At 50.3% G+C, this 24,679-nt stretch overlaps 1 protein-coding gene across 1 annotated transcript in view; it reads right to left on the bottom strand.

Moving 5' to 3' along the window:
• The window catches only part of hgfac (HGF activator), a 113,105-nt gene that overhangs the window by 63,993 nt on the left and 24,433 nt on the right, over window positions 1–24,679 (bottom strand). Inside the window, exons 3-6 of the mRNA XM_085975404.1 lie at window positions 10,630–10,726; window positions 7,096–7,169; window positions 4,236–4,349; window positions 214–345 (exon numbers count right to left, since the gene is read on the bottom strand). Coding sequence (XP_085831530.1) covers window positions 214–345; window positions 4,236–4,349; window positions 7,096–7,169; window positions 10,630–10,726 — 417 coding nt within the window. The remainder of the gene's footprint in view (window positions 1–213; window positions 346–4,235; window positions 4,350–7,095; window positions 7,170–10,629; window positions 10,727–24,679) is intronic.

Here is a 24,679-nt window from a genome sequence, read left to right as displayed (position 1 = left end):
CCAAAGATAATGATAGAAAACACCAAAATATTCATCCCCAGCCCCCTCATATCTCCACTATTCAACCTTGGCCTACAGCCTTCTATAGACAACACTTCTCCCCAACCCAAAACCAGAGGACTATCATTGCAGTCCATACTGGTGAGAAACAGCTTACCAATGGCAAAGTGCCTGCTACGATGTTGCGTGTTATATAAACAGTTTTCCGGGTACCTTTTGATCTCACAGGCACGGGATGGATCCCATCCTCGGCACAGTAGCACTTCTCAACTTCACCATAAAGAATTCGTGTCCACGTTTGTCCAATGTCGTAATATTTCAGATGCTGTCTTTCAAGACACTTTTCTAAAAATAAAGGCAAGTGTTCACTTAACAGAGGAAACATACGCACCTCCGCGGGATAGTGTTAGAAAGCTAAAAAAATAAGAGAGAAGATGAATTATGAGAGTAAACTGGCAAGAAACATTAAAACAGATAGTAAGAGCTTCTACAGGTATATAAAAAGGAAGAGGGTAGCTAAAGTAAATGTTGCTCCCTTGGAGGTTGAGACTGGGGAATTAATAATGGAGAACGGGGAAATGGCAGAGACTCTGAACAAATAATTTGTATCTGTCTTCACGGTAGAAGACACTAACAACATCCCAATAATAGATAATCAAGGGGCCACAGGGAGGGGGGAAGACAATCAATATCACGAAGGAAATAGTACTTGGTAAAATAATGGGACTAAAAGACAACAAGTCCCCTGGACCAGATGGCCTGCATCCCAGGGTCTTAAAAGAAGTGGCTGCAGAGATAGTGGATGCATTGGTTGCAATATACCAGTATTCCTTGGAATCTGGAGAGGTCCCAGCGGATTGGAAAACCGCAAATGTAACACCCCTAGTTAAGAAAGGAGGGAGACAGAAAGCAGGAAACTACAGACCAGTTAGCCTAATATCTGTTGTTGGGAAAATGCTGGAGTCCTTCATTAAGGAAGCAGTAGCAGGGCATTTGGAAAATCATAATGCAGTCAAGCAGAGTCAGCATGATTTTATGAAATGGAATTCATGTTTAACAAATTTGCTGGAGTTCTTTGAGGATGTAACAAGCAGGGTGGACAAAGGTGAACCAGTAGATGTGGTGTATTTGGATTTCCAGAAGGCATTCGATAAGGTGCCACAAAAAAGGTTACCGCATAAGATAAGAGCTCACGAAATTGGGGTAATATAAGAGCATGGACAGAGAATTGGCCAACTAACAAAGCAGAGAGTCGGGATAAATGGGTCATTTTCCGGTTGGCAAACGGTAACTAGTGGGGTGCCGCAGGGATCAGTGCTGGGGCCTCAACTATTTATAATCTACATTAATGACTTGGATGAAGGGACTGAGTGTAATGTAGCCAAGTTTGCGGATGATACAAAGATGGGTGGGAAAGCAAGTTGTGCAGAGGACTCAAAGAATCTGCAAAGGGATATAGACAGGCTAAGTGAGTGGGCAAACATTTGGCAGATGGAGTATAATGTGGGAAAGTGCGAGGTTATACACTTTGGCAAGAAAAATAAAAAGCAAATTATTATTTAAATGGAGAGAGATTACAAAATGCTACAGTTCAGAGGGACCTGGGGGTCCTTGTGCATGAAACACAAAAAGTTAGCATGCAGGTACAGCAAGTAATCAAAAAGGCAAATGGAATGTTGGCCTTTATTGCAAGGGGGCTGGAGTATAAAAACAGGGAAGTCCTGCTACAACTGTACAGGGTATTGGTGAGACCACACCTGGAGTACTGCGTACAGTTTTGGTCTCCTTATTTAAGGAAGGATATACTTGCATTGGAGGCAGTTCAGAGACGATTCACTAGGTTAATTCCAGAGATGAGGGGGATGACTTATGAAGAAAGATTGAGCAGGCTGGGCCTATACTCATTGGAATTTAGAAGAATGAGAGGTGATCTTATTGAAACATATAAGATACTGAGGGGGCTCGACAAGGTAGATGCAGGGAGGATGTTTCCCCTCGTGGGGATATCTAGAACTCGGGGGCACAGTTTCAGAATAAAGGGTCGCCCTTTTAGAACTGAGATGAGGAGGAATTTCTTCTCTCAGAGGGTCGTAAATCTGTGGAATTCTCTGCCCCAGAGAGCTGTGGAGGCTGGGTCATTAAATACATTTAAGGTGGAGATAGACAGATTTTTGCAAGATCAGGGAGTGAAGGGTTATGGGGAGCGAGCGGGGAAGTGGCTTTGAGCCCAAGATCAGCCAGGATCTTATTGAATGGCGGAGCAGGCTCGAGGGGCCAAGTGGCCTATTCCTGCTCCTATTTCTTATGTTCTTATGTAAGGTGATGTAGTAACTTATTTAATGAAGACTTAACAGTTTCAAAGGCAGCAGCTTAGCGGGTGACAACTTAGGACTGAGGTCAGGGGATGTTCATCAGGCAGAGAATTGTCAACACTGGGAATGGATTTCGGGGCAGAGTATTAGAAGCCCTGAAACTATTTAAGAAACCGTTAGTCGTTGAGATGGGAGGGGGCGAGGCAGGGCGTTGTGCAGTCCTTCACAAGGTGACTGACACATCAGAGGAAATCTTCCCCACTGGCTCCTTATCACAATCCAAAGCTGAGCTGGGTCAGACCATCTCTCCTTTTCACCCCTACATTAGAGACCTGTTACCTGCATTTATGCCCTTATCAATCCATTGGATGGTAAACACGTCTCATCCAAAGGATGGCGCCTCTGACAAAGCAGCACCCCCCTTCAGTACTGCACTGGAGTGTCAGCCTAGACACTGAGATCCAACTCCTGGGATGGACCACCAACCCACAACCTTCTGACCCAAAGGCGAGTGGGTTAACAATTGAGCAGACAGTGCCACTTGGAACAGATTACCAGCATTGGTGATGGAACAAGAAACCTTAATGGGCTTCCAGAGGAACATAAGAACAGGAGTAGGCCATTCAGCCCCTCCAGCATATTCATCATTAGGAACAGGAGTAGGCCATTCAGCCCCTCCCGCCTGTTCATCATTAGGAACAGGAGTAGGCCATTCAGCCCCTCCAGCCTGTTCCACCATTAGGAACAGGAGTAGGCCATTCAGCCCCTCCAGCCTGTTCCACCATTAGGAACAGGAGTAGGCCATTCAGTCCCTCCCGCCTGTTCATCATTAGGAACAGGATTAGACCATTCAGCCCCTCCCGCCTGTTCATCATTAGGAACAGGAGTAGACCATTCAGCCCCTCCTGCCTGTTCATCATTAGGAACAGGAGTAGGCCATTCAGCCCCTCCCGCCTGTTCATCATTAGGAACAGGAGTCGGCCATTCAGCCCCTCCAGCCTGTTCCACCATTAGGAACAGGAGTAGGCCATTCAGGCCCCCCCGCCTGTTCATCATTAGGAACAGGAGTAGGCCATTCAGCCCCCCCCCCCCCCGCCTGGTCATCATTAGGAACAGGAGTAGACCATTCAGTCCCTCCCGCCTGTTCATCATTAGGAACAGGATTAGACCATTCAGCCCCTCCCGCCTGGTCATCATTAGGAACAGGAGTAGACCATTCAGCCCCTCCCGCCTGGTCATCATTAGGAACAGGAGTAGGCCATTCAGTCCCTCCCGCCTGTTCATCATTAGGAACAGGAGTAGGCCATTCAGTCCCTCCCGCCTGTTCATCATTAGGAACAGGAGTAGGCCATTCAGCCCCTCCTGCCTGTTCATCATTAGGAACAGGAGTAGGCCAGTCAGCCCCTCCCGCCTGTTCATCATTAGGAACAGGATTAGACCATTCAGCCCCTCCCGCCTGTTCCGCCATTCAATGCGATCATGGCTGATCATAGCTTCCAGAAGGAAATAGACAGCTTCTTCCCAACAAATGGGATTCAGGGTTATTGGAAATGCACCAAGGGAACAGTGTGGAAGGTGAGCTAGATGGACCGAAGGGCTTCTCCAGCCTGGAAATGTTTCTCTTGTATTTATCCTGGAGTATTGCTGACGTAATAAAACTCACTACACACTTGGTTTGAGCATAAAGCAAGGCTTTAATCAACTTGTTTCAGAACATGGAAGTCTAGTTGTACTTCATTAGTTCCTTGTCTTACAAAATGTCCCTGGCAAGTTGGGCCCACGCCCGAGTATTTATACTCCTTGGACGGCGCCACCAGCTGGCCGTCCAGCGTTATTTCACAAGTAGTTTCTTGATGAATTATGAGATTTATAACAATTGCTTTCACGTTTCACTGTAGAAATAAAGAAGTCCTTGTCGCCTACCTTTCTCACAGTCCCCTCCTGTGAACTGATCGGTGCAGAGACACTGATAGGTCTGGTCATCGGGGATATTGATACAGGCAGCCCCATGCCAGCAGGGTTGGCTCTCACAATAATCTGTGAAATGAATACTGAGGAGGTTAGAGTACAATCAAATTACACTTAAAACTGGATTAATTTAAATATAGACGTTGCTTGTATGTTTCTACGATAAAGAGCACACTGGGCTAAAATCTCAACGCACTGGGCTAAAAACCTATGATATTGTAGTTCAGAAATCTCTAACGGTGATTTTAGTGCTTTGATGTCATGACATGTTTCTCTGCCGGTTTTCTCACTTTTTCCCTCTGCCGAAGATGCCGACTCCTTGTCAGGCTCCCTCCAGCACCTTGCCCCATTGGTTGTTCTCCATGTAAGATCCTAGGAGAATTCTGTGGGATTCAGCAAGACCCTCTGTGGTGATTATTCTTGTTTTATAAGAAGCATTGTAATTGGTTGCCTGTTTTCCTGCCTTGAGATATATGCTGTAAACTTATTGGTTAGTTGATTCCATGTGACCTGTGGTGGCCATCTTAAATTCAGTTTTCTACAGTGGTTGAGACTGGGTGCTCAACATGTACTTGCTGGTTTTTTAAGGTTAATAAAGCCTAGCTTTTGAAAGGCAATCTACTCTTTATTTCACCCTCCAACTCCCCAGAGCCCAAGGGACTCCAAGGAAAAGATCAACTCCATACAATCCCAAATGTAGCAGGTGCACGGGAACACCACCACCTCCAAGTTCCCCTCCAAGTCACACACCATCCTGACTTGGAAATATATCGGCCGTTCCTTCATCGTCGCTGGGTGAAAATCCTGGAACTCCCTCCCTAACAGCACTGTGGGAGCACCTTCACCGCACGGACTGCAGCGGTTCAAGAAGGCGGCTCACCACCACCTTCTCAAGGGAAATTAGGGATGGGCAATAAATGCTGGCCTTGGCCCAAGAAAAAAAGGACAGCAATGTAAGCAAAGGCCACTCAACTCAAGGAATCCCATCCCTCTGGTGCAATAACTCTCTCGCCAAGGCATTGAACTGTACTTGTCTTTATTGCCTCATTTATTCCATCTCTCTTTAAAGCGAATACATGTCTCCCGCGATCTTTCTAAATTTTAATCGCTCCACCATCGGCGACTGTGCCTGGGCTAAGCTCTGGAATTCCCTTCCTAAACCTCTCCGCCTCTCTCTCCTCCTTTAAGACACTCCTTAAAACCTACCTCTTTGACCAAGTTTTTGGTCATCTGCCCTAATATCTCCTTATTGTGGCTCGGTGTCTAATTTTTGTCTGATAACGCTCCTGTGAAGCACCTTGAGAAATCTTGCTATGTTAAAGGCGCTAGATAAATACACATTTTTTGTTGTTACTTTTCAATAATTTCGATGCTTCGCCTCTTGTATTACTTTCCTGGTGTACTTTGAAATGACACTCTTTCTTTTTATTCGTTCACACGGGATGTGGGCGTCGTCGGCAAGGCCGGCATTTACTGCCCATCCCTTAATTGCCCCGAGAAGGTGCTGGTGGTGGTGGTGAGCCACCTTCTTCTTGATACGTTGCAGTCCGTGCGGTTTGATACAACGGAGTGGCTCGCTTGGCCACTTGCTCAGGGGAGTTAAGAGTCAGCCACGTTGGTGTCACATATAGGCCAGACCGGGTAAGGGCGGCAGATTTCCTTCCCCTAAGGAACATTAGTGAATCGGCGGGGTGTGCACAACAATCCGACAGCTTCATGGTGACTTTATACATAAATGAAATTCAATCTGCCGTGGTGGGATTTGAACGTGTTTTCCTCTCGGATTACTAGTCCAGTAACCTAACCACTACACTACTGTACTCCTTAATTTAAAAACCCTCTAGTCTAGGTCGACCCTGGCTAGACCGGTTAATAACTTATGCACTCCGATGATTATGTAATTTCTCTTTCTAGTTTGTAACGCCTATATTTCTTTAATCTTTCCTCATCCCCTGAAAATTTAGGGTCAGTCTTGTTGCTCTTTTCTTCGTCTTTCTAATTCAAGTACAAATGGAATTTCAAGGGGGTTGGAGTATAAAAGCAGGGAAGTCCTGCTACAACTGAACAGGGTATTGGTAAGACCACACCTTGAGTACTGCGTACATTTTGGTCTCCTTATTTAAGGAAGGATATACTTGCATTGGAGGCAGTTCAGAGACGATTCACTAGGTTAATTCCAGAGATGAAGGGGTTGACTTATGAAGAAAGGTTGAGCAGGTTGGGCCTATACTCATTGGAATTTAGAAGAATGAGAGGTGATCTTATTGAAACATACAAGATACTGAGGGGGCTCGACAAGGTAGACGCAGAGAGGATGTTTCCCCTCGTGGGGAAATCTAGAACTCGGGGGCACAGTTTTAGAATAAAGGGTTGCCCTTTTGGAACTGAGATGAGGAGGAACTTCTTCTCTCAGAGGGTCATAAATCTGTGGAATTCTCTGCCCCAGAGAGCCGTGGAGGCTGGGTCATTAAATACATTTAAGGTGGAGATAGACAGATTTTTGCAAGATAAGGGAGTGAAGGGTTATGGGGAGCGGGGGGGGAAGTGGCTTTGAGCCCAAGGGATCAGCCATGATCTTATTGAATGGCGGAGCAGGCTCGAGGGGCCAAGTGGCCTATTCCTGCCCCTATTTCTTATGTTCTTGTTGCAGCAGAATCCAGAAACTAACACATCGTGGTGTGGGGGGGGGTAATTGGTAGCGCGGGTAATTGGTAGCGCGAATTGGGCTAACGTGGCTCGGCGGCCCCTTTAACTCCATGTCCAATTGTCTTTTCCGTTGAAGCCATCTCCTTTCAAGCCAGTAAGGGAATTGTACCGTGCGTTAACGGCTGGATCTCTTCGCAATAGCCCCATCGCCCGTCCTGGTCAAAATTGGGGGTGGTGGCGCACCTGAAACAGAAACCGGAGTGAGTGTCAGGAACAACACAACTGATTGCACAACTGTGCTGGTAGAAAGGTGCTGAGACAGGGTAGGATTGGGCCGATACTCTCTGGAGTTTAGAAGAATGAGAGGCGATCTCATTGAAACATACAAGATTCTGAAGGGGGATTGACAGGGTAGATGCTGAGAGGTTGTTTCCCCTGACTGGAGTGTCTAGAACTGGGGGGCACAGTCTCAGGATAAAGGGTAGGCCATTTAGGACTGAGATGAGGAGGAATTTCTTCACTTGTGAATTTTTGAAGTTCTCTACCTCAGAGAGCTATGGATGCTCAGTCGATGAGCATATTCAAGACAGAGATCGATAGATTTTTGGGCACTAAGGGAATCAAGGGATATGGAGATTGGGCGGGAAAGTGGAGATGAGGTAGAAGATCAGCCATGATCTTACTGAATGGCGGAGCAGGCTCGAGGGGCCGTATGGCCTACTCCTGCTCCTGTTTCTTATGTCAATGGATTTTTGACTATTACTATACTGGGTGCCGAACAGCCCCAATCCTTCGATTCCAGTGAAGGTGCCGGACCCATCCACTGCTGCCCCCCGCCAGAGTACGAGGGTGGGGGGCGCGGAGTGGGAAGGGGCAGCACGAGGTTCCTTATTTTAAATATTCCCGTCACTATGGGCGCATTCTGGAAATCTGTCACAGCAGGATGGGCGGGCATTGCGATGGCCGCCCGCCACTGGAATAGCCTTTAGACTGAGGCCTACCCTTGAAAGAGACCCCACTCCCTTAATGCTCACAGGCTTTGTCTGTAGGGGACCACGGCAAGACCCCCGGGTGGGACTTAATTCCACCATACAACTCCAATCGCAACAACAACAACTTGCATTTATATAGCACCTTTAACGTAGTAAAACATCCCAAGGCGCTTCACAGGAGTGTTGTCAGACAAAATTTGACACCGAGCCACATAAGGATAAATTAGGGCAGGTGACCAAAAGCTTGGTCAAAGAGGTCGGTTTTAAGGAGCGTCTTAAAGGAGGAAAGAGAGGTAGAGAGGCGGAGAGGTTTAAGGAGGGAATTCCAGAGCTTAGGGCCGAGGCAGCTGAAAGCACAGCCGCCAATGGTTGAGCGATTATAATCAGGGATGCTCAAGAGGGCAGAATTAGAGGAGCACAGATATCTCGGAGGGTTGTGGGGTTGGAGGAGATATGGAGGGGCGAGGCCATGGAGGGATTTGAAAACAAGGATGAGAGTTTTAAATCGAGGTGCTGCCGGACCGGGAGCCAATGTAGGTCAGCGAGCACAGGGGCGATGGGTGAACGGGACTTGGTGCGAGTTAGCATCAGGGCCGCCTGGCGAATCTCAGCCTGAGGACTGAGGAAACTCCCAGCCTCTCCTGATCATTCCCCCCACTACCCCCACGTCGTAGGGGGCCATGTTTGGGCAGACAGAGGTTCCACCCCCACATAATGCCCCGCACCAAGGTCAGGCCCCCGGCGCACCCGTGTTCCCACCTAATCCCCGGGTCTTCCGCCACACTTCCGCCTGATCCTGACAAACTGTATCACAGTATGGTATGGCAGCTGTAGCTACTATGACCGGAAAGCCCTGCAGCGGGTAGTCAAAACTGCCCAACGCATTACCGGCACCCGGCTACTGACCATAGAGCACATATACCAGAAACGCTGCCTACGGAGGTCACGGTCCATCATCAAAGACCCTACCCACCCCAGCCACAGTCTGTTCGCCCTCCTACCATCTGGGAGACGCTACAGATGCATTCGCACCCGTACGACCAGATTTAGGAACAGCTTCTTTCCCAGGGCTGTCATCCTACTGAACTCCACAAATAAACTCTAAAGCCTGCACATCTGCCAATGCACTTTATTATGGTCATATTTATGTTAATATACTACAAGCCAAATGTATGTTGAATATTTAAATGTCTTAATCCAAATGTACACTCTCGGGAGCCGCAAGCCTACATTTCGTTGTACTGCACTTGTACACTAACAATGAGAATAAAAGTTGATTTGATTTGATTTGATTGATTGATTTGATTCATGGAAGGCCACAGATTTTTCAGGCTTATGGTGCAACTGAAGAAGACCAGGCCCAAACCAGATACGTTCAATAAAAGTTCACAACCGAGACTCACTCCGGGAATAATGCTCCAATCCGAATAGGAGACTCCGTGTATTCTCTGTCCCTTAGCCCGCGAGTGAAGCCAGAAAAGAAAATTAGCGATAAACCTGGTCTGGGCAAGATTGGAAAATGTAGTCACAAATCACAGCTACAGGTCAAAGGTGACTGACCAACCGGCCTCACCGCACCTAACTGGAGCCTTAAAACGATTCGGAGGACTGCGGGTCAGCAAGACGGGGGACCCGTAAGTAAAAAAAGCCACTCGACGGGTTTACCTGACGAGTGGCTAAGCCCCTGACCGAGAGGTTCGATCCACGGTCTGTGCTGAGTTTGCTGATCTCAGTCAGAGTCGGGGGGGTGGGGCGGGGTACAATTGGCCTCACAGCCTCAGGGGGTTAGGGAGGGGTAGAAATCTGTCAGACATCCAGCGATCCTTCCCCTCCCCTTTGCTGGAAATACAGGTGAGGAGAGGACTAGTTGGGTTGGGACCAACGTTCCCCGCTAAGCTGTGCAGCCGCGCGGCGGTCTGGAGGTCCCGCACAGGCTGCTCGCCGACTTTTCCGTGCGAGAAACTTACACTGCGCGAAAATTTGAATGGGCCGCGCAGCCAGTTACAGGGGGAAAAAAAATTAGAGGGAACATTGATTGTGATGCACCCCTTGGATAAACATAGAAACATAGAAGATAGGAGCAGGAGTAGGCCATTCGGCCCCTCGAGCCTGCTCCGCCATTTAATGAGATCATGGCTGATCATCCAAATTCAGTACCCTGTCCCTGCCTTCTCCCCATATCCCTTGACCCCTTTAGCCTTAAGAAATATATCCAACTCCTTCTTGAATATATTTAATGAATTGGCCTCAACTGCCTTCTGTGGTAGAGAATTCCACAGGTTCACCACTCTCTGGGTGAAGAAATTCCTCCTCATTTCTGTCCTAAATGGCTTACCCCTTATCCTTAGACTGTGACCTCTGGTTCTGGACTCCCTCACCATCGGGAACATCCTCCCTGCATCTAGTCTGTCTAGTCCTGTTAGAATGTTATAAGTTTCAATGAGATCCCCTCTCATTCTTCTAAACGCCAGCAAATATAAGCCTAATTGACCCAATCTCTCTTCATACGTCATTCCTGCCTTCCCAGGTATCAGTCTGGTGAATCTTCGCTGCACTCTCTCCATGGCAGCTTGCCAACACTCACTGGCTGGACACACACATAAATAAAAGGGTCACTTGGGGCAAGGTACCAGAGGACTGCCCAAAGCCCGTTATCCTGGTAATGATTTGTTTTTTTGGAGGAGGCGAATGGACAAAGAGCTTATACTTACCATTTTTTACGTGAAATTCTGTTGAGTATACAGGTGTGGTGGAGCTTGCCGGCGTATCGAAAGGGAAAAACACAGAGCCACCCAGTTTCTGTAAACACTGAAGAGGTTAGATTTATATCAGTAATAATATTCAGATTGGCAGATCAATGCATTGCTGACCCCGGCACCGTCCATCGCTCCCTACTGACACCAGCAAGCTGTACATTACTCAGTGTCGCGCGCGGGGGGCTCTTATACAAGGACTGGAGGGTGTGACACAGTTATAGTTATAGTTCAAAGACAAAGGGAAAGACTTGCATTTATATAGCGCCTTTCACAACCTCAAGACGTCCCAAAGAACGTTACAGCCGATGAAGTACTTTTTTTGAAGTGTAGTCACTGTTGTAATGTAGGCAACGCGGCAGCCAATTTGCGCACAGCAAGCTCCCACAGACAGCAATGTGATAATGACCAGATAATCTGTTTTTGTTAAGTTGATTGAGGGATAAATATTGAGCAGGACACCGGGGAGAACTCCCCTGCTCCACTTCGTAATAGTGGGATATTTTACATCCACCTGAGAGAGCAGACGGGGCCTCGGTTTAACGTCCCATCAAAAAGGGGAACCCAAGCCTGAAAGAACCAGGTCCCACCCTAAATTCTGCCCCCACCCATCTCATGTGCAGTGTTTTCAAGCCCAAAAATCAATGAGGAGATGCAAGGGCTGAGTGTCACCGGGCTATTTGATCGTGAGGTGAAGCAGCACCAGATTTAACTCTGACCGGGACCTCACTCGATACCGGAGTTCCCAACCCTGGTTGGAGGCATTCCTGGAGGTTTGATCATGTGACATTCTGACCACCTGACGCCTGACCACGTGACGCCTGATCACTTGACATCTGATCATGTGGCATTTGATCACGTGAAATTTGTTCACATGACTAATACAAATGTTATTGCATTTACCATATAAAGGTTTTGGTTCCCTGGAGAAGAGGGGAGACCGAGGGAGGGACAGAGGGGAGACCGAGGGAGGGACAGAGGGGAGACCGAGGGAGGGACAGAGGGGAGACCGAGGGAGGGACAGAGGGGAGAGCGAGGGAGGGACAGAGGGGAGAGCGAGGGAGGGACAGAGGGGAGACCGAGGGAGGGACAGAGGGGAGACCGAGGGAGGGACAGAGGGGAGAGCGAGGGAGGGACAGAGGGGAGAGCGAGGGAGGGACAGAGGGGCGACCGAGGGAGGGACAGAGGGGAGACCGAGGGCGGGACAGAGGGGAGAGTGAGGGAGGGACAGAGGGGAGAGAGAGGGAGGGACAGAGGGGAGAGCGAGGGTGGGACAGAGGGGAGACCGAGGGAGGGACAGAGGGGAGACCGAGGGAGGGACAGAGGGGAGACCGAGGGAGGGACAGAGAGGAGAGCGAGGGAGGGACAGAGGGGAGAGCGAGGGAGGGACAGAGGGGAGAGCGAGGGAGGGACAGAGGGGAGAGCGAGGGTGGGACAGAGGGGAGAGCGAGGGATGGACAGAGAGGAGAGCGAGGGAGGGACAGAGGTGAGAGTGAGGGAGGGACAGAGGTGAGAGTGAGGGTGGGACAGAGGGCAGACCGAGGGAGGGACAGAGGGGGGTCCGAGGGAGGGACAGAGGTGAGACCGAGGGTGGGTCAGAGGGGAGAGTGAGGGAGGGACAGAGGGGAGAGCGAGGGAGTGGCAGAGGGGAGAGCGAGGGAGGGACAGAGGGGAGACCGAGGGAGGGACAGAGGGGAGAGCGAGGGTGGGACAGAGGGGAGACCGAGGGAGGGACAGAGGGGAGACCGAGGGAGGGACAGAGGGGAGAGCGAGGGAGGGACAGAGGGGAGACCGAGGGCGGGACAGAGGGGAGAGCGAGGGAGCGACAGAGGGGAGAGCGCGGGAGGGACAGAGGGGAGAGCGAGGGAGGGACAGAGGGGAGAGCGAGGGAGGGACAGAGGGGAGAGCGAGGGAGGGACAGAGGGGAGAGCGAGGGAGGGACAGAGGGGAGAGCGAGGGAGGGACAGAGGGGAGAGCGAGGGAGGGACAGAGGGGAGAGCGAGGGAGGGACAGAGGGGAGACCGAGGGAGGGACAGAGGGGAGAGCGAGGGAGGGACAGAGGAGAGAGCGAGTGAGGGACAGAGGAGAGAGCGAGGGAGGGACAGAGGAGAGAGCGAGGGAGGGACAGAGGGGATCGTGAGGAAGGGACAGAGGGGAGAGCAAGGGAGGGACGGAGGGGAGACCGAGGGAGGGACAGAGGGGAGAGCGATTGAGGGACAGAGGGGAGAGCGAGGGAGGGACAGAGGGGAGAGCGAGGGAGGGACAGAGGGGAGAGCGAGGGAGGGACAGAGGGGAGAGCGAGGGAGAGACAGAGGGGAGAGCGAGGGAGGGACAGAGGGGAGACCGAGGGAGGGACAGAGGGGAGAGTGAGGGAGGGACAGAGGGGAGAGCGAGGGAGGGATAGAGGGGAGAGCGAGGGAGGGACAGAGAGGAGAGTGAGGGAGGGACAGAGGAGAGAGCGAGGGAGGGACAGAGGGGAGACCGAGGGAGGGACAGGGGGAGAGCGAGGGAGGGACAGAGGGGAGAGCGAGGGATGGACAGAGGGGAGAGTGAGGGAGGGACAGAGGGTAGACCGAGGGAGGGACAGAGGGGAGAGCGAGGGAGGGACAGAGGAGAGAGCGAGGGAGGGACAGAGGGGAGAGCGAGGGAGGGACAGAGGGGAGAGCGAGGGAGGGACAGAGGAGAGAGCGAGGGAGGGACAGAGGAGAGAGCGAGGGAGGGACAGAGGAGAGAGCGAGGGAGGAACAGAGGGGAGACCGAGGGAGGGACAGACGGGAGAGTGAGGGAGGGACAGAGGGGATCGTGAGGAAGGGACAGAGGGGAGAGCGAGGGAGGGACAGAGGGGAGACCGAGGGAGGGACAGAGGGGAGAGCGAGGGAGGGACAGAGAGGAGAGCGATTGAGGGACAGAGGGGAGAGCGAGGGAGGGACAGAGGGGAGACCGAGGGAGTGAGAGAGGGGAGAGTGAGGGAGGGACAGAGGGGAGACCGAGGGAGGGACAGAGGGGAGAGCGAGGGAGGGACAGAAGGGAGAGTGAGGGAGGGACAGAGGGGAGATCGAGGGAGGGACAGAGAGGAGAGTGAGGGAGGGACAGAGGGGAGAGCGAGGGAGGGACAGAGGGGAGACCGAGGGAGGGACAGAGCGGAGCCCGAGGGAGGGACAGAGGGGAGACCGAGGGAGGGACAGAGGGGAGACCGAGGGAGGGACAGAGGGGAGACCGAGGGAGGGACAGAGGGGAGAGTGAGGGAGGGACAGAGGGGAGACCGAGGGAGGGACAGAGGGGAGAGCGAGGGAGGGACAGAGGGGAGAGCGAGGGAGGGACAGAGGGGAGAGCGAGGGAGGGGCAGAGGGGAGACCGAGGGAGGGACAGAGGGGAGACCGAGGGAGGGACAGAGGGGAGAGCGAGGGAGGGACAGAGGAGAGAGCGAGGGAGAGACCGAGGGAGGGACAGAGAGGAGAGCGAGGGAGGGACAGAGGAGAGAGCGAGGGAGGGACAGAGGGGAGACCGAGGGAGGGACAGAGGGGAGACCGAGGGAGGGACAGAGGGGAGAGCGAGGGAGGGACAGAGGAGAGAGCGAGGGAGAGACAGAGGAGAGACCGAGGGAGGGACAGAGGGGAGAGCGAGGGAGGGACAGAGGAGAGAGCGAGGTGGGAACCTCGGAAATATTTTCGAGACCTCACCCGAATACCAATAATTACCGATGAGAGCACCCCCCACCCCCCCAATGCTTAAACCTGCGATCCCTGAGTCCTCCCAATTCCCAGGTCTCCAGCCTCCTCCGTGCACTCGGGACTCTCTGTGGGTGATGTCATTGACCCAGAGTCTGCTCCAACAGCAGCCGGTGACGTCACAAAGTGCGGGGCGGGGGGAGTGCACTGTGGCAGGGAATTTAAATTGCTGAATCTCCCGGACTGCGGGGATGGGGCAGCACTCCGGGAGACTCCCGATCATTCCAGGAGTATTGGGAACGCACATTCAGCTGGCATCGCTGGATGGTGAGCAGGGCTGCGAATCCTGGCTGAATCTCCTCCAAGGGTCTTGAGGTCAATTCGAGCAGCCATACCATGGTCCAGGCTGGGATCGGCTAACTGAGCACAGCCTGAGGATTGCCCCTGGAGCAGGCCTGGTCTCGTTGGCTCAGGGACTTCCTGACCCAACCAGCAAAGCCACCAGAGGGAGCCCAATGCTGCCTGTCGTGTGTGTGAGCGGCTTCTCTCTATTGCACTGTCAGCCTCCAGACATAGCTTCTGCTTCCCCGCTTTCATTTAATTGCTGAAACTTTTACAGCTTCCTGTCAATTCAATGACACCATCGCATCACTGACTAGACAATGGCCCAGTAATTCCGGGCACAACGCGTGAGTAAGGACGGGGTACTCACGCGTGTGCCCGGAGGAATTGCCGGTTTTCAGCATGCACAGCGCATGCGCTGAAAACCGGCATTTCCTGTCCTCTGACCCAAGGGGTTAAGAGGCAGAACGCGCGCGACTGCACAGGCAGCGCGTGCGCAGTGAAATTCCTTTTTTTTTTCAGAGTTGCGCGTGTGTAAAGGCCTCCGGTCTTTACGCATTGAAAAACAAGACGTAAGTATTTAGTTTTTCAGGTAAGTGGGCTTTTAGTACAATGTAGAAATTTTTTTTCCACAGGTTTGTTATTTTTAAAGAATTTACAGGATGGTAAGTTTAGTTTTAGACCCTATTTTTAAAAAAAAAAAATTTTCAAAAAATTGATTAATTGTTTAAAACATTTTTTAAAACTTATTTATAGTTATTATAATCAGTGGGATGTTTTTTAAAATTTTATTTAAAGTTAAAGTAGTGTTTTGGCAGCCCATACTTTTCATGAGTTTGACAGCTCTTACTGTCAAACTCATGAATGAGTTTCCCCTCCCCTGATTGGCTGCACAGTGCTCACCTGATCCCAGCCGGCACATCGCACTAACTACGCCGCTGGATCAGGTAAGCACAGCGCGCCGACATCTGAACCGGGCCAGTGACAGGAAATGCAAGCAGGCCCGGGCTTCAGATGTCAGTGCGCAAGGTGAGTGCACATCGGGGGCTTGCACGCGCGGCAAGCACCCGATCCTAATTTCAGGGCCACTATTACACAAGATCAATCTAAGCAATTGTCTGTATGAGTGTCTACAACCCGCTTCTCACTGTTCACAACTCGATTCTCACTGTTCACAACTCGCTTCTCACTGTTCACAATCCGCTTCTCACTGTTCACAACTCGATTCTCACTGTTCACAACTCGCTTCTCACTGTTCACAACTCGATTCTCACTGTTCACAACTCGCTTCTCACTGTTCACAATCCGCTTCTCACTGTTCACAACTCGATTCTCACTGTTCACAACTCGCTTCTCACTGTTCACAATCCGCTTCTCACTGTTCACAACTCGATTCTCACTGTTCACAACTCGCTTCTCACTGTTCACAACTCGCTTCTCACTGTTCACAACTCGCTTCTCACTGTTCACAACTCGCTTCTCACTGTTCACAATCCGCTTCTCACTGTTCACAACTCGATTCTCACTGTTCACAACTCGCTTCTCACTGTTCACAACTTGATTCTCACTGTTCACAACTTGCTTCTCACTGTTCACAACTCGCTTCTCACTGTTCACAATCTGCTTCTCACTGTTCACAACTCGATTCTCACTGTTCACAATCCGCTTCTCACTGTTCACAACTCGATTCTCACTGTTCACAACTCGATTCTCACTGTTCACAGCTCGCTTCTCACTGTTCACAATCCGCTTCTCACTGTTCACAACTCGATTCTCACTGTTCACAACTCGCTTCTCACTGTTCACAACTCGATTCTCACTGTTCACAACTCGCTTCTCACTGTTCACAATCCGCTTCTCACTGTTCACAACTCGATTCTCACTGTTCACAATCCGCTTCTCACTGTTCACAATCCGCTTCTCACTGTTCACAATCTGCTTCTCACTGTTCACAACTCGCTTCTCACTGTTCACAACTCGCTTCTCACTGTTCACAATCTGCTTCTCACTGTTCACAACTCGATTCTCACTGTTCACAACTCGCTTCTCACTGTTCACAACTCGATTCTCACTGTTCACAACTCGCTTCTCACTGTTCACAATCCGCTTCTCACTGTTCACAACTCGATTCTCACTGTTCACAATCCGCTTCTCACTGTTCACAATCCGCTTTTCACTGTTCACAATCTGCTTCTCACTGTTCACAACTCGCTTCTCACTGTTCACAACTCGCTTCTCACTGTTCACAATCTGCTTCTCACTGTTCACAACTCGATTCTCACTGTTCACAACTCGCTTCTCACTGTTCACAATCCGCTTCTCACTGTTCACAATCTGCTTCTCACTGTTCACAACTCGATCCTCACTGTTCACAACTCGCTTCTCACTGTTCACAATCCGCTTCTCGCTGTTCACAACTCGATTCTCACTGTTCACAATCCACTTCTCACTGTTCACAACTCGATTCTCACTGTTCACAATCCACTTCTCACTGTTCACAACTCGATTCTCACTGTTCACAACTCGCTTCTCACTGTTCACAATCCGCTTCTCACTGTTCACAACTCGATTCTCACTGTTCACAATCCGCTTCTCACTGTTCACAATTCGATTCTCACTGTTCACAACTCGCTTCTCACTGTTCACAATCCGCTTCTCACTTTTCACAACTCGATTCTCACTGTTCACAATCCGCTTCTCACTGTTCACAACTCGATTCTCACTGTTCACAATCTGCTTCTCACTGTTCACAACTCGTATCTCACTGTTCACAACTCTCATTCTCACTGTTCACAATCTGCTTCTCACTGTTCACAACTCGATTCTCACTGTTCACAACTCGATTCTCACTGTTCACAATCTGCTTCTCACTGTTCACAACTCAATTCTCACTGTTCACAACTCGATTCTCACTGTTCACAATCCGCTTCTCACTGTTCACAACTCGCTTCTCACTGTTCACAACTCGCTTCTCACTGTTCACAATCTGCTTCTCACTGTTCACAATCCGCTTCTCACTGTTCACAACTCGATTCTCACTGTTCACAATCCGCTTCTCACTGTTCACAACTCGATTCTCACTGTTCACAATCCACTTCTCACTGTTCACAACTCGATTCTCACTGTTCACAACTCGCTTCTCACTGCTCTCAGTGTCAGCTGTGGCTCAGTTGGTAGCACACTCACCTCTAAGTCAGAAGGTTGTGTCACTCCAGAGACTTGAGCACATAAAGCTAGGCTGACACTCCCAGTGCAGTGCAGATGGAGCGCTGCACTGTCAGAGGTGCCGTCTTTCAGATGAGACGTTAAACCGAGGCCCTGTTTGCTCTCTTTCTATTTCGAAGAAGAGCAGGGGAGTTCTCCCCAGTATCCTGGGCCAATACTTATTCCTCAATCGACAAAATAAAAACAGATTATCTGGTCATTATTGGCAAATTCGCTGCCGTGCTTCCCACATTACAACAGTGACTCCACTCCATTGGCTGTAAAGTGCTTTGAGACGTCCATGAAAGGCGCTATATAAATGCAAGTCGTTCCTTTTTTCTCCCCTTCTCACTGTTCACACTCGACCTTCTCACTGTTCACACTCGCCTTCTCACTGTTCACACTCGCCTTCTCACTGTTCACACTCGACCATCTCACTGTTCACACTCGATCTTCACACTGTTCACACTCGTCTTCTTGCTGTTCACACTCGACCTTCTCACTGTTCACACTCGACCTTCTCACTGTTCACACTCAATCTTCTCACTGTTCACACTCCCCTTCTCACTGTTCACACTCCCCTTCTCACTGTTCACACTCGACCTTCTCACTGTTCACACTCGACCTTCTCACTGTTCACACTCGACCTTCTCACTGTTCACACTCCCCTTCTCACTGTTCACACTCCCCTTCTCACTGCTCATACTCCCCTTCTCACTGTTCACACTCCCTTTCTCACTGTTCACACTTCCTTCTCACTGTTCACCCTTCATCTTCACTGTTCACACTCGACCTTCTCACTGTTCACAACTCCCCTTCTCAATGATCACACTCCCCTTCTCACTGTTCACACTCCCCTTCTCACAGTTCACACTCCCCTTCTCACAGTTCACAACTCCCCTTCTCACTGATCACACTCCCCTTCTCACTCTTCACACTCGACCTTCTCACTGTTCACATTCCCATTCTCACTGTTCACACTCCCATTCTCTGTTCACACTCCCCTTCTCACTGTTCACACTTCCTTCTCACTGTTCACACTCCCCTTCTCACTGTTCACACTCCCCTTCTCACTGTTCACACTCCCCTTCTCACTGTTCACACTCGACCTTTTCACTGTTCACACTCCCCTTCTCACTGTTCACTCTCCCTTTCTCACTGTTCACACTCCCCTTCTCACTGTTCACACTCCCCTTCTCACTGATCACACTCGACCTTCTCACTGTTCACATTCCCATTCTCACTGTTCACACTCCCATTCTCTGTTCACACTCCCCTTCTCACTGTTCACACTTCCTTCTCACTGTTCACTCTCCCCTTCTCACTGTTCACACTCCCCTTCTCACTGTTCACACTCCCCTTCTCACTCTTCACACTCGACCTTCTCTGTTCACATTCCCATTCTCACTGTTCACACTCCCATTCTCTGTTCACACTCCCCTTCTCACTGTTCACACTTCCTTCTCACTGTTCACACTCCCCTTCTCACTGTTCACACTCCCCTTCTCAATGTTCACACCCCCCTTCTCACTGTTCACAATCCCATTCTCACTGTTCACACTCCCCTTCTCACTGTTCACACTCCCCTTCTCACGGTTCACAACTCCCCTTCTCACTGTTCACACTCCCCTTCTCAATGTTCTCAACTCCCCTACTCACTGTTCACAATCCCCTTCTCACTGTTCACACTCCCCTTCTCACTGTTCACACTCCCCTTCTCAATGTTCACACTCCCCTTCTCAATGTTCACACTCCCCTTCTCAATTATCACAATCCCCTTCTCAGTGTTCACACTCCCCTTCTCACTGTTCACACTCAACCTTCTCACTGTTCACACTCAACCTTCTCACTGTTCACACTCGACCTTCTCACTGTTCACACTCCCCTTCTCACTGTTCCCACTCCCCTTCTCACTCTTCACACTCGATCTTCTCACTGCTCACACCCCCCCTTCTCACTGTTCACACTCCCCTTCTCACTGTTCACACTCCCCTTCTCACTGTTCACACTCCACTTCTCACTGATCACACTCCCCTTCTCTCTCAATCTTCTCACTGTTCACACTCCCCTTCTCACTGTTCATACTCCCATTCTCACTGTTCACACTCCCCTTCTCACTGTTCACACTCCCCTTCTCAGTGATCACACTCCCCTTCTCACTGTTCACACTTGACCATCTCACTGTTCACACTCCCCTTCACACTGTTCACACTCCCCTTCTCACTGTTCACACTCCCCTTCTCACTGTTCACACTCGACCTTCTCGCTGTTCACACTCCCATTCTCACTGTTCACACTCCCATTCTCACTGTTCACACTCCCCATCTCACTGTTCACACTCCCCTTCTCACTGTTCACACTTCCTTCTCACTGTTCACTCTCCCCTTCTCACTGTTCACACTCCCCTTCTCACTGTTCACAACTCCCCTTCTCACTGTTCACACTCCCCTTCTCACTGTTCACACTCCCCTTCTCACTGTTCACAACTCCCCTGCTCAATGTTCACACTCCCCTTCTCACTGTTCACACTCCCCTTCTCACTCATCACACTCGACCTTCTCACTGTTCACACTTGACCTTCTCACTGTTCACACTCCCCTTCTCACTGTTCACACTCGACCTTCTCATTGTTCACACTCCCATTCTCACTGTTCACACTCCCCTTCTCACTGTTCACACTTCCTTCTCACTGTTCACTCTCCCCTTCTCACTGTTCACACTCCCCTTCTCACTGTTCACAATCCCATTCTCACTGTTCACACTCCCCTTCTCACTGTTCACACTCCCCTTCTCACTGTTCACAACTCCCCTTCTCACTGTTCACACTCCCCTTCTCACTGTTCACACTCCCCTTCTCACTGTTCACAACTCCCCTGCTCAATGTTCACACTCCCCTTCTCACTGTTCACACTCCCCTTCTCACTGTTCACACTCCCCTTCTCACTGTTCACTCTCCCCTTCTCACTGTTCACACTCCCCTTCTCAGTGTTCACACTCCCCTTCTCACTGTTCACACTCGACCTTCTCACTGTTCACACTCCCCTTCTCACTGTTCACACTCCCCTTCTCACTGTTCACACTCCCCTTCTCAGTGATCACACTCCCCTTCTCACTGTTCACACTCCCCTTCTCAGCGATCACACTCGACCTTCTCACTGTTCACACTCCCATTCTCACTGTTCACACTCCCCTTCTCACTGTTCATACTCCCCTTCTCATTGTTCACACTCCCCTTCTCACTGTTCACACTCCCATTCTCACTGTTCACACTCCCCTTCTCAGTGTTCACACTTTACCTTCTCACTGTTCACACTCGACCTTCTCACTGTTCACACTCCCCTTCTCACTGTTCACACTCCTTCTCACTGTTCACACTCCTATTCTCACTGTTCACACTCGACCTTCTCACTGTTCACAACTCCCTTTCTCACTGCTCACACTCCCCTTCTCACTGTTCACACTCCCCTTCTCACAGTTCACACACCCCTTCTCACTGATCACACTCGACCTTCTCACTGTTCACACTCCCCTTCCCACTGTTCACACTCGACCTTCTCACTGTTCACACTCGATCTTCTCACTATTCACACTCAACCATCGCACAGTTCACACTCACCTTCTCATTGTTTACACTCCTCTTCCCACTGTTCACACTTGACCTTCTCACTGTTCACATTCCCCTTCTCACTGTTCACACTCCTCTTCCCACTGTTCACACTTGACCTTCTCAATGTTCACACTCCCCTTCTCACTGTTCACACTCGACCTTCTCACTGTTCACACTCCCATTCTCACTGTTCACTCTCCCTTTCTCACTGTTCACATTCAACCTTCTCACTGTTCACACTCCCCTTCTCACTGTTCACACTCCCCTTCTCAATGTTCACACTCCTCTTCTCACTGTTCACACTTGACCTTCTCACTGTTCACACTCCCCTTCTCACTGTTCACACTCCCCTTCTCACTGTTCACACTTGACCTTCTCAATGTTCACACTCCCCTTCTCACTGTTCACACTCGACCTTCTCACTGTTCACACTCCCATTCTCACTGTTCACTCTCCCTTTCTCACTGTTCACTCTCCCTTTCTCACTGTTCACACTCAACCTTCTCACTGTTCACACTCCCCTTCTCACTGTTCACACTCCTCTTCTCACTGTTCACTTGACCTTCTCACTGTTCACACTCCACTTCTCACTGTTCACACTCCACTTCTCACTGTTCACACTCCCCTTCTCAATATTCACACTCCCCTTCTCACTGTTGACACTCCCCTTCTCACTGTTCACACTCGACCTTCTCGCTGTTCACACTCCCATTCTCACTGTTCACACTCCCATTCTCACTGTTCACACTCCCCTTCTCACTGTTCACAACTCCCCTTCTCACTGTTCACACTCCCCTTCTCACTGTTCACAACTCCCCTTCTCACTGTTCACACTCTCCTTCTCACTGTTCTCAACTCCCCTTCTCACTGTTCACACTCCCCTTCTCACTGTTCACAACTCCCCTGCTCAATGTTCACACTCCCCTTCTCACTGTTCACACTCCCCTTCTCACTGCTCGCACTCGACCTTCTCACTGTTCACACTCCCCTTCTCACTGTTCACAACTCCCCTTCTCACTGTTCACAACTTCACTTCTCACTGTTCACACTCCCATTCTCACTGTTCACACTCCCCTTCTCACTGTTCACAACTCCCCTTCTCACTGTTCACACTCCCCTTCTCACTGCTCACACTCCCCTTCTCACTGTTCACAACACCCCTTCTCACTCTTCACACTCGACCTTCTCTGTTCACACTCCCCTTCTCACTGTTCACACTCCCCTTCTCACTGTTCACACTCGACCTTCTCACTGTTCACACTCGAACTTCTCACTGCTCACACTCCCCTTCTCACTGTTCACACTCCCCTTCTCACTGTTCATACTCCCATTCTCACTGTTCACAACTCCCCTTCTCACTGTTCACACTGCCCTTCTCACTGTTCACACTCCCATTCTCACTGTTCGCACTCCCCTTCTCACTGTTCACACTCGACCATCTCACTGTTCACACTCCCCTTCTAACTGTTCACACTCGACCTTCTCACTGTTCACACTCCCCTTCTCACTGTTCACACTCCCATTCTCACTGTTCACACTCCCCTTCTCACTGTTCACACTCCCCTTCTCACTGATCACACTCGACCTTCTCACTGTTCAAACTCCCTTTCTCACTGCTCACACTCCCCTTCTCACTGTTCACACTCCCCTTCTCACTGATCACACTCCACTTGTCACTGATCACACTCGACCTTCTCACTGTTCACAACTCCCTTTCTCACTGCTCACACTCCCCTTCTCACTGTTCACACTCCCCTTCTCACTGCTCACAACTCCCCTTCTCAATGTTCACACTCCCCTTCCCACTGTTCACACTCGACCTTCTCACTGTTCACACTCCCCTTCCCACTGTTCACACTCAACCTTCTCACTGTTCAAACTCCCCTTCTCACTGTTTACACTCGATCTTCTCACTGTTCACACTCAACCATCGCACAGTTCACACTCCCCTTCTCATTGTTCACACTCCTCTTCCCACTGTTCACACTTGACCTTCTCACTGTTCACATTTCCCTTCTCACTGTTCACACTCCTATTCCCACTGATCACAGTTGACCTTCTCAATGTTAACACTCCCCTTCTCACTGTTCACACTCCCCTTCTCACTGTTCACACTCGACCTTCTCACTGTTCACACTCCCCTTCTCACTCTTCACACTTGACCTTCTCACTGTTCACACTCCCCTTCTCACTCTTCACATCCGACCTTCTCACTGTTCACACTCCCCTTCTCACTGCTCACACTCCCCTTCTCACTGTTCACAACACCCCTTCTCACTCTTCACACTTGACCTTCTCTGTTCACACTCCCCTTCTCACTGTTCACACTCCCCTTCTCACTGTTCACAATCGACCTTCTCACTGTTCACACTCCTCTTCTCACTGTTCACACTCGACCTCACTGTTTACACTCAACCTTCTCACTGTTCACACTCCCCTTCTCACTGTTCACACTCGACCTTCTCACTGTTCACACTTCCCTTCTCACTGTTCACACTCCCCTTCTCACTGTTCACACTCAACCTTCTCACTGTTCACACTCCCTTTCTCACTGTTCACACTCAACCTTCTCACTGTTCACATTCCCCTTCTCACTGTTCACACTCCCCTTCTCACTGTTCACACTCCCCTTCTCAGTGATCACACTCGACCTTCTCACTGTTCACACTCCCCTTCTCACTGTTCACACTCCCATTCTCACTGTTCACACTCCCATTCTCACTGTTCACACTCCCCTTCTCACTGTTCACACTCAACCTTCTCACTGTTCACACTCCTCTTGTAGTGGTAGGGGATAGTATCATTAGGGGGATAGATAGGGTTCTCTGCAGTCAAGAGCGGGAGTCCCGAAGGCTGTGTTGCCTGCCCGGTGCCAGGGTTAAGGACATCTCTTCTAGGCTGGAAAGAAACTTGGAGTGGGAGGGGGAGGATCCAGTTGTCGTGCTCCATGTTGGTACAAACGACGTAGATAGGACAAGGAAGGAGGTTCTGTTAAAGGAGTATGAGCAGCTAGGGGTTAAATTAAAAAACAGAACCTCAAGGGTAATAATCTCTTACCTGAGGCACGAGCGAATTTGGCTAGGATAAATAAAATTAAAGAGTTAAATGCGTGGCTCAAAGACTGGTGTGGGAGAAATGGGTTTTGCTTCCTGGGACACTGGCACCAGTACTGGGACAGGAGGGAGCT

The sequence above is a fragment of the Somniosus microcephalus genome, chromosome 1, assembly GCF_052327205.1.
Source record: "Somniosus microcephalus isolate GS21.2 chromosome 1, FLI_Smic_1.0, whole genome shotgun sequence".
NCBI lineage: Eukaryota > Metazoa > Chordata > Chondrichthyes > Squaliformes > Somniosidae > Somniosus > Somniosus microcephalus.
Note: the sequence above shows the minus strand (reverse complement) of the source record. Positions and strands in the feature narration are given on the sequence as shown.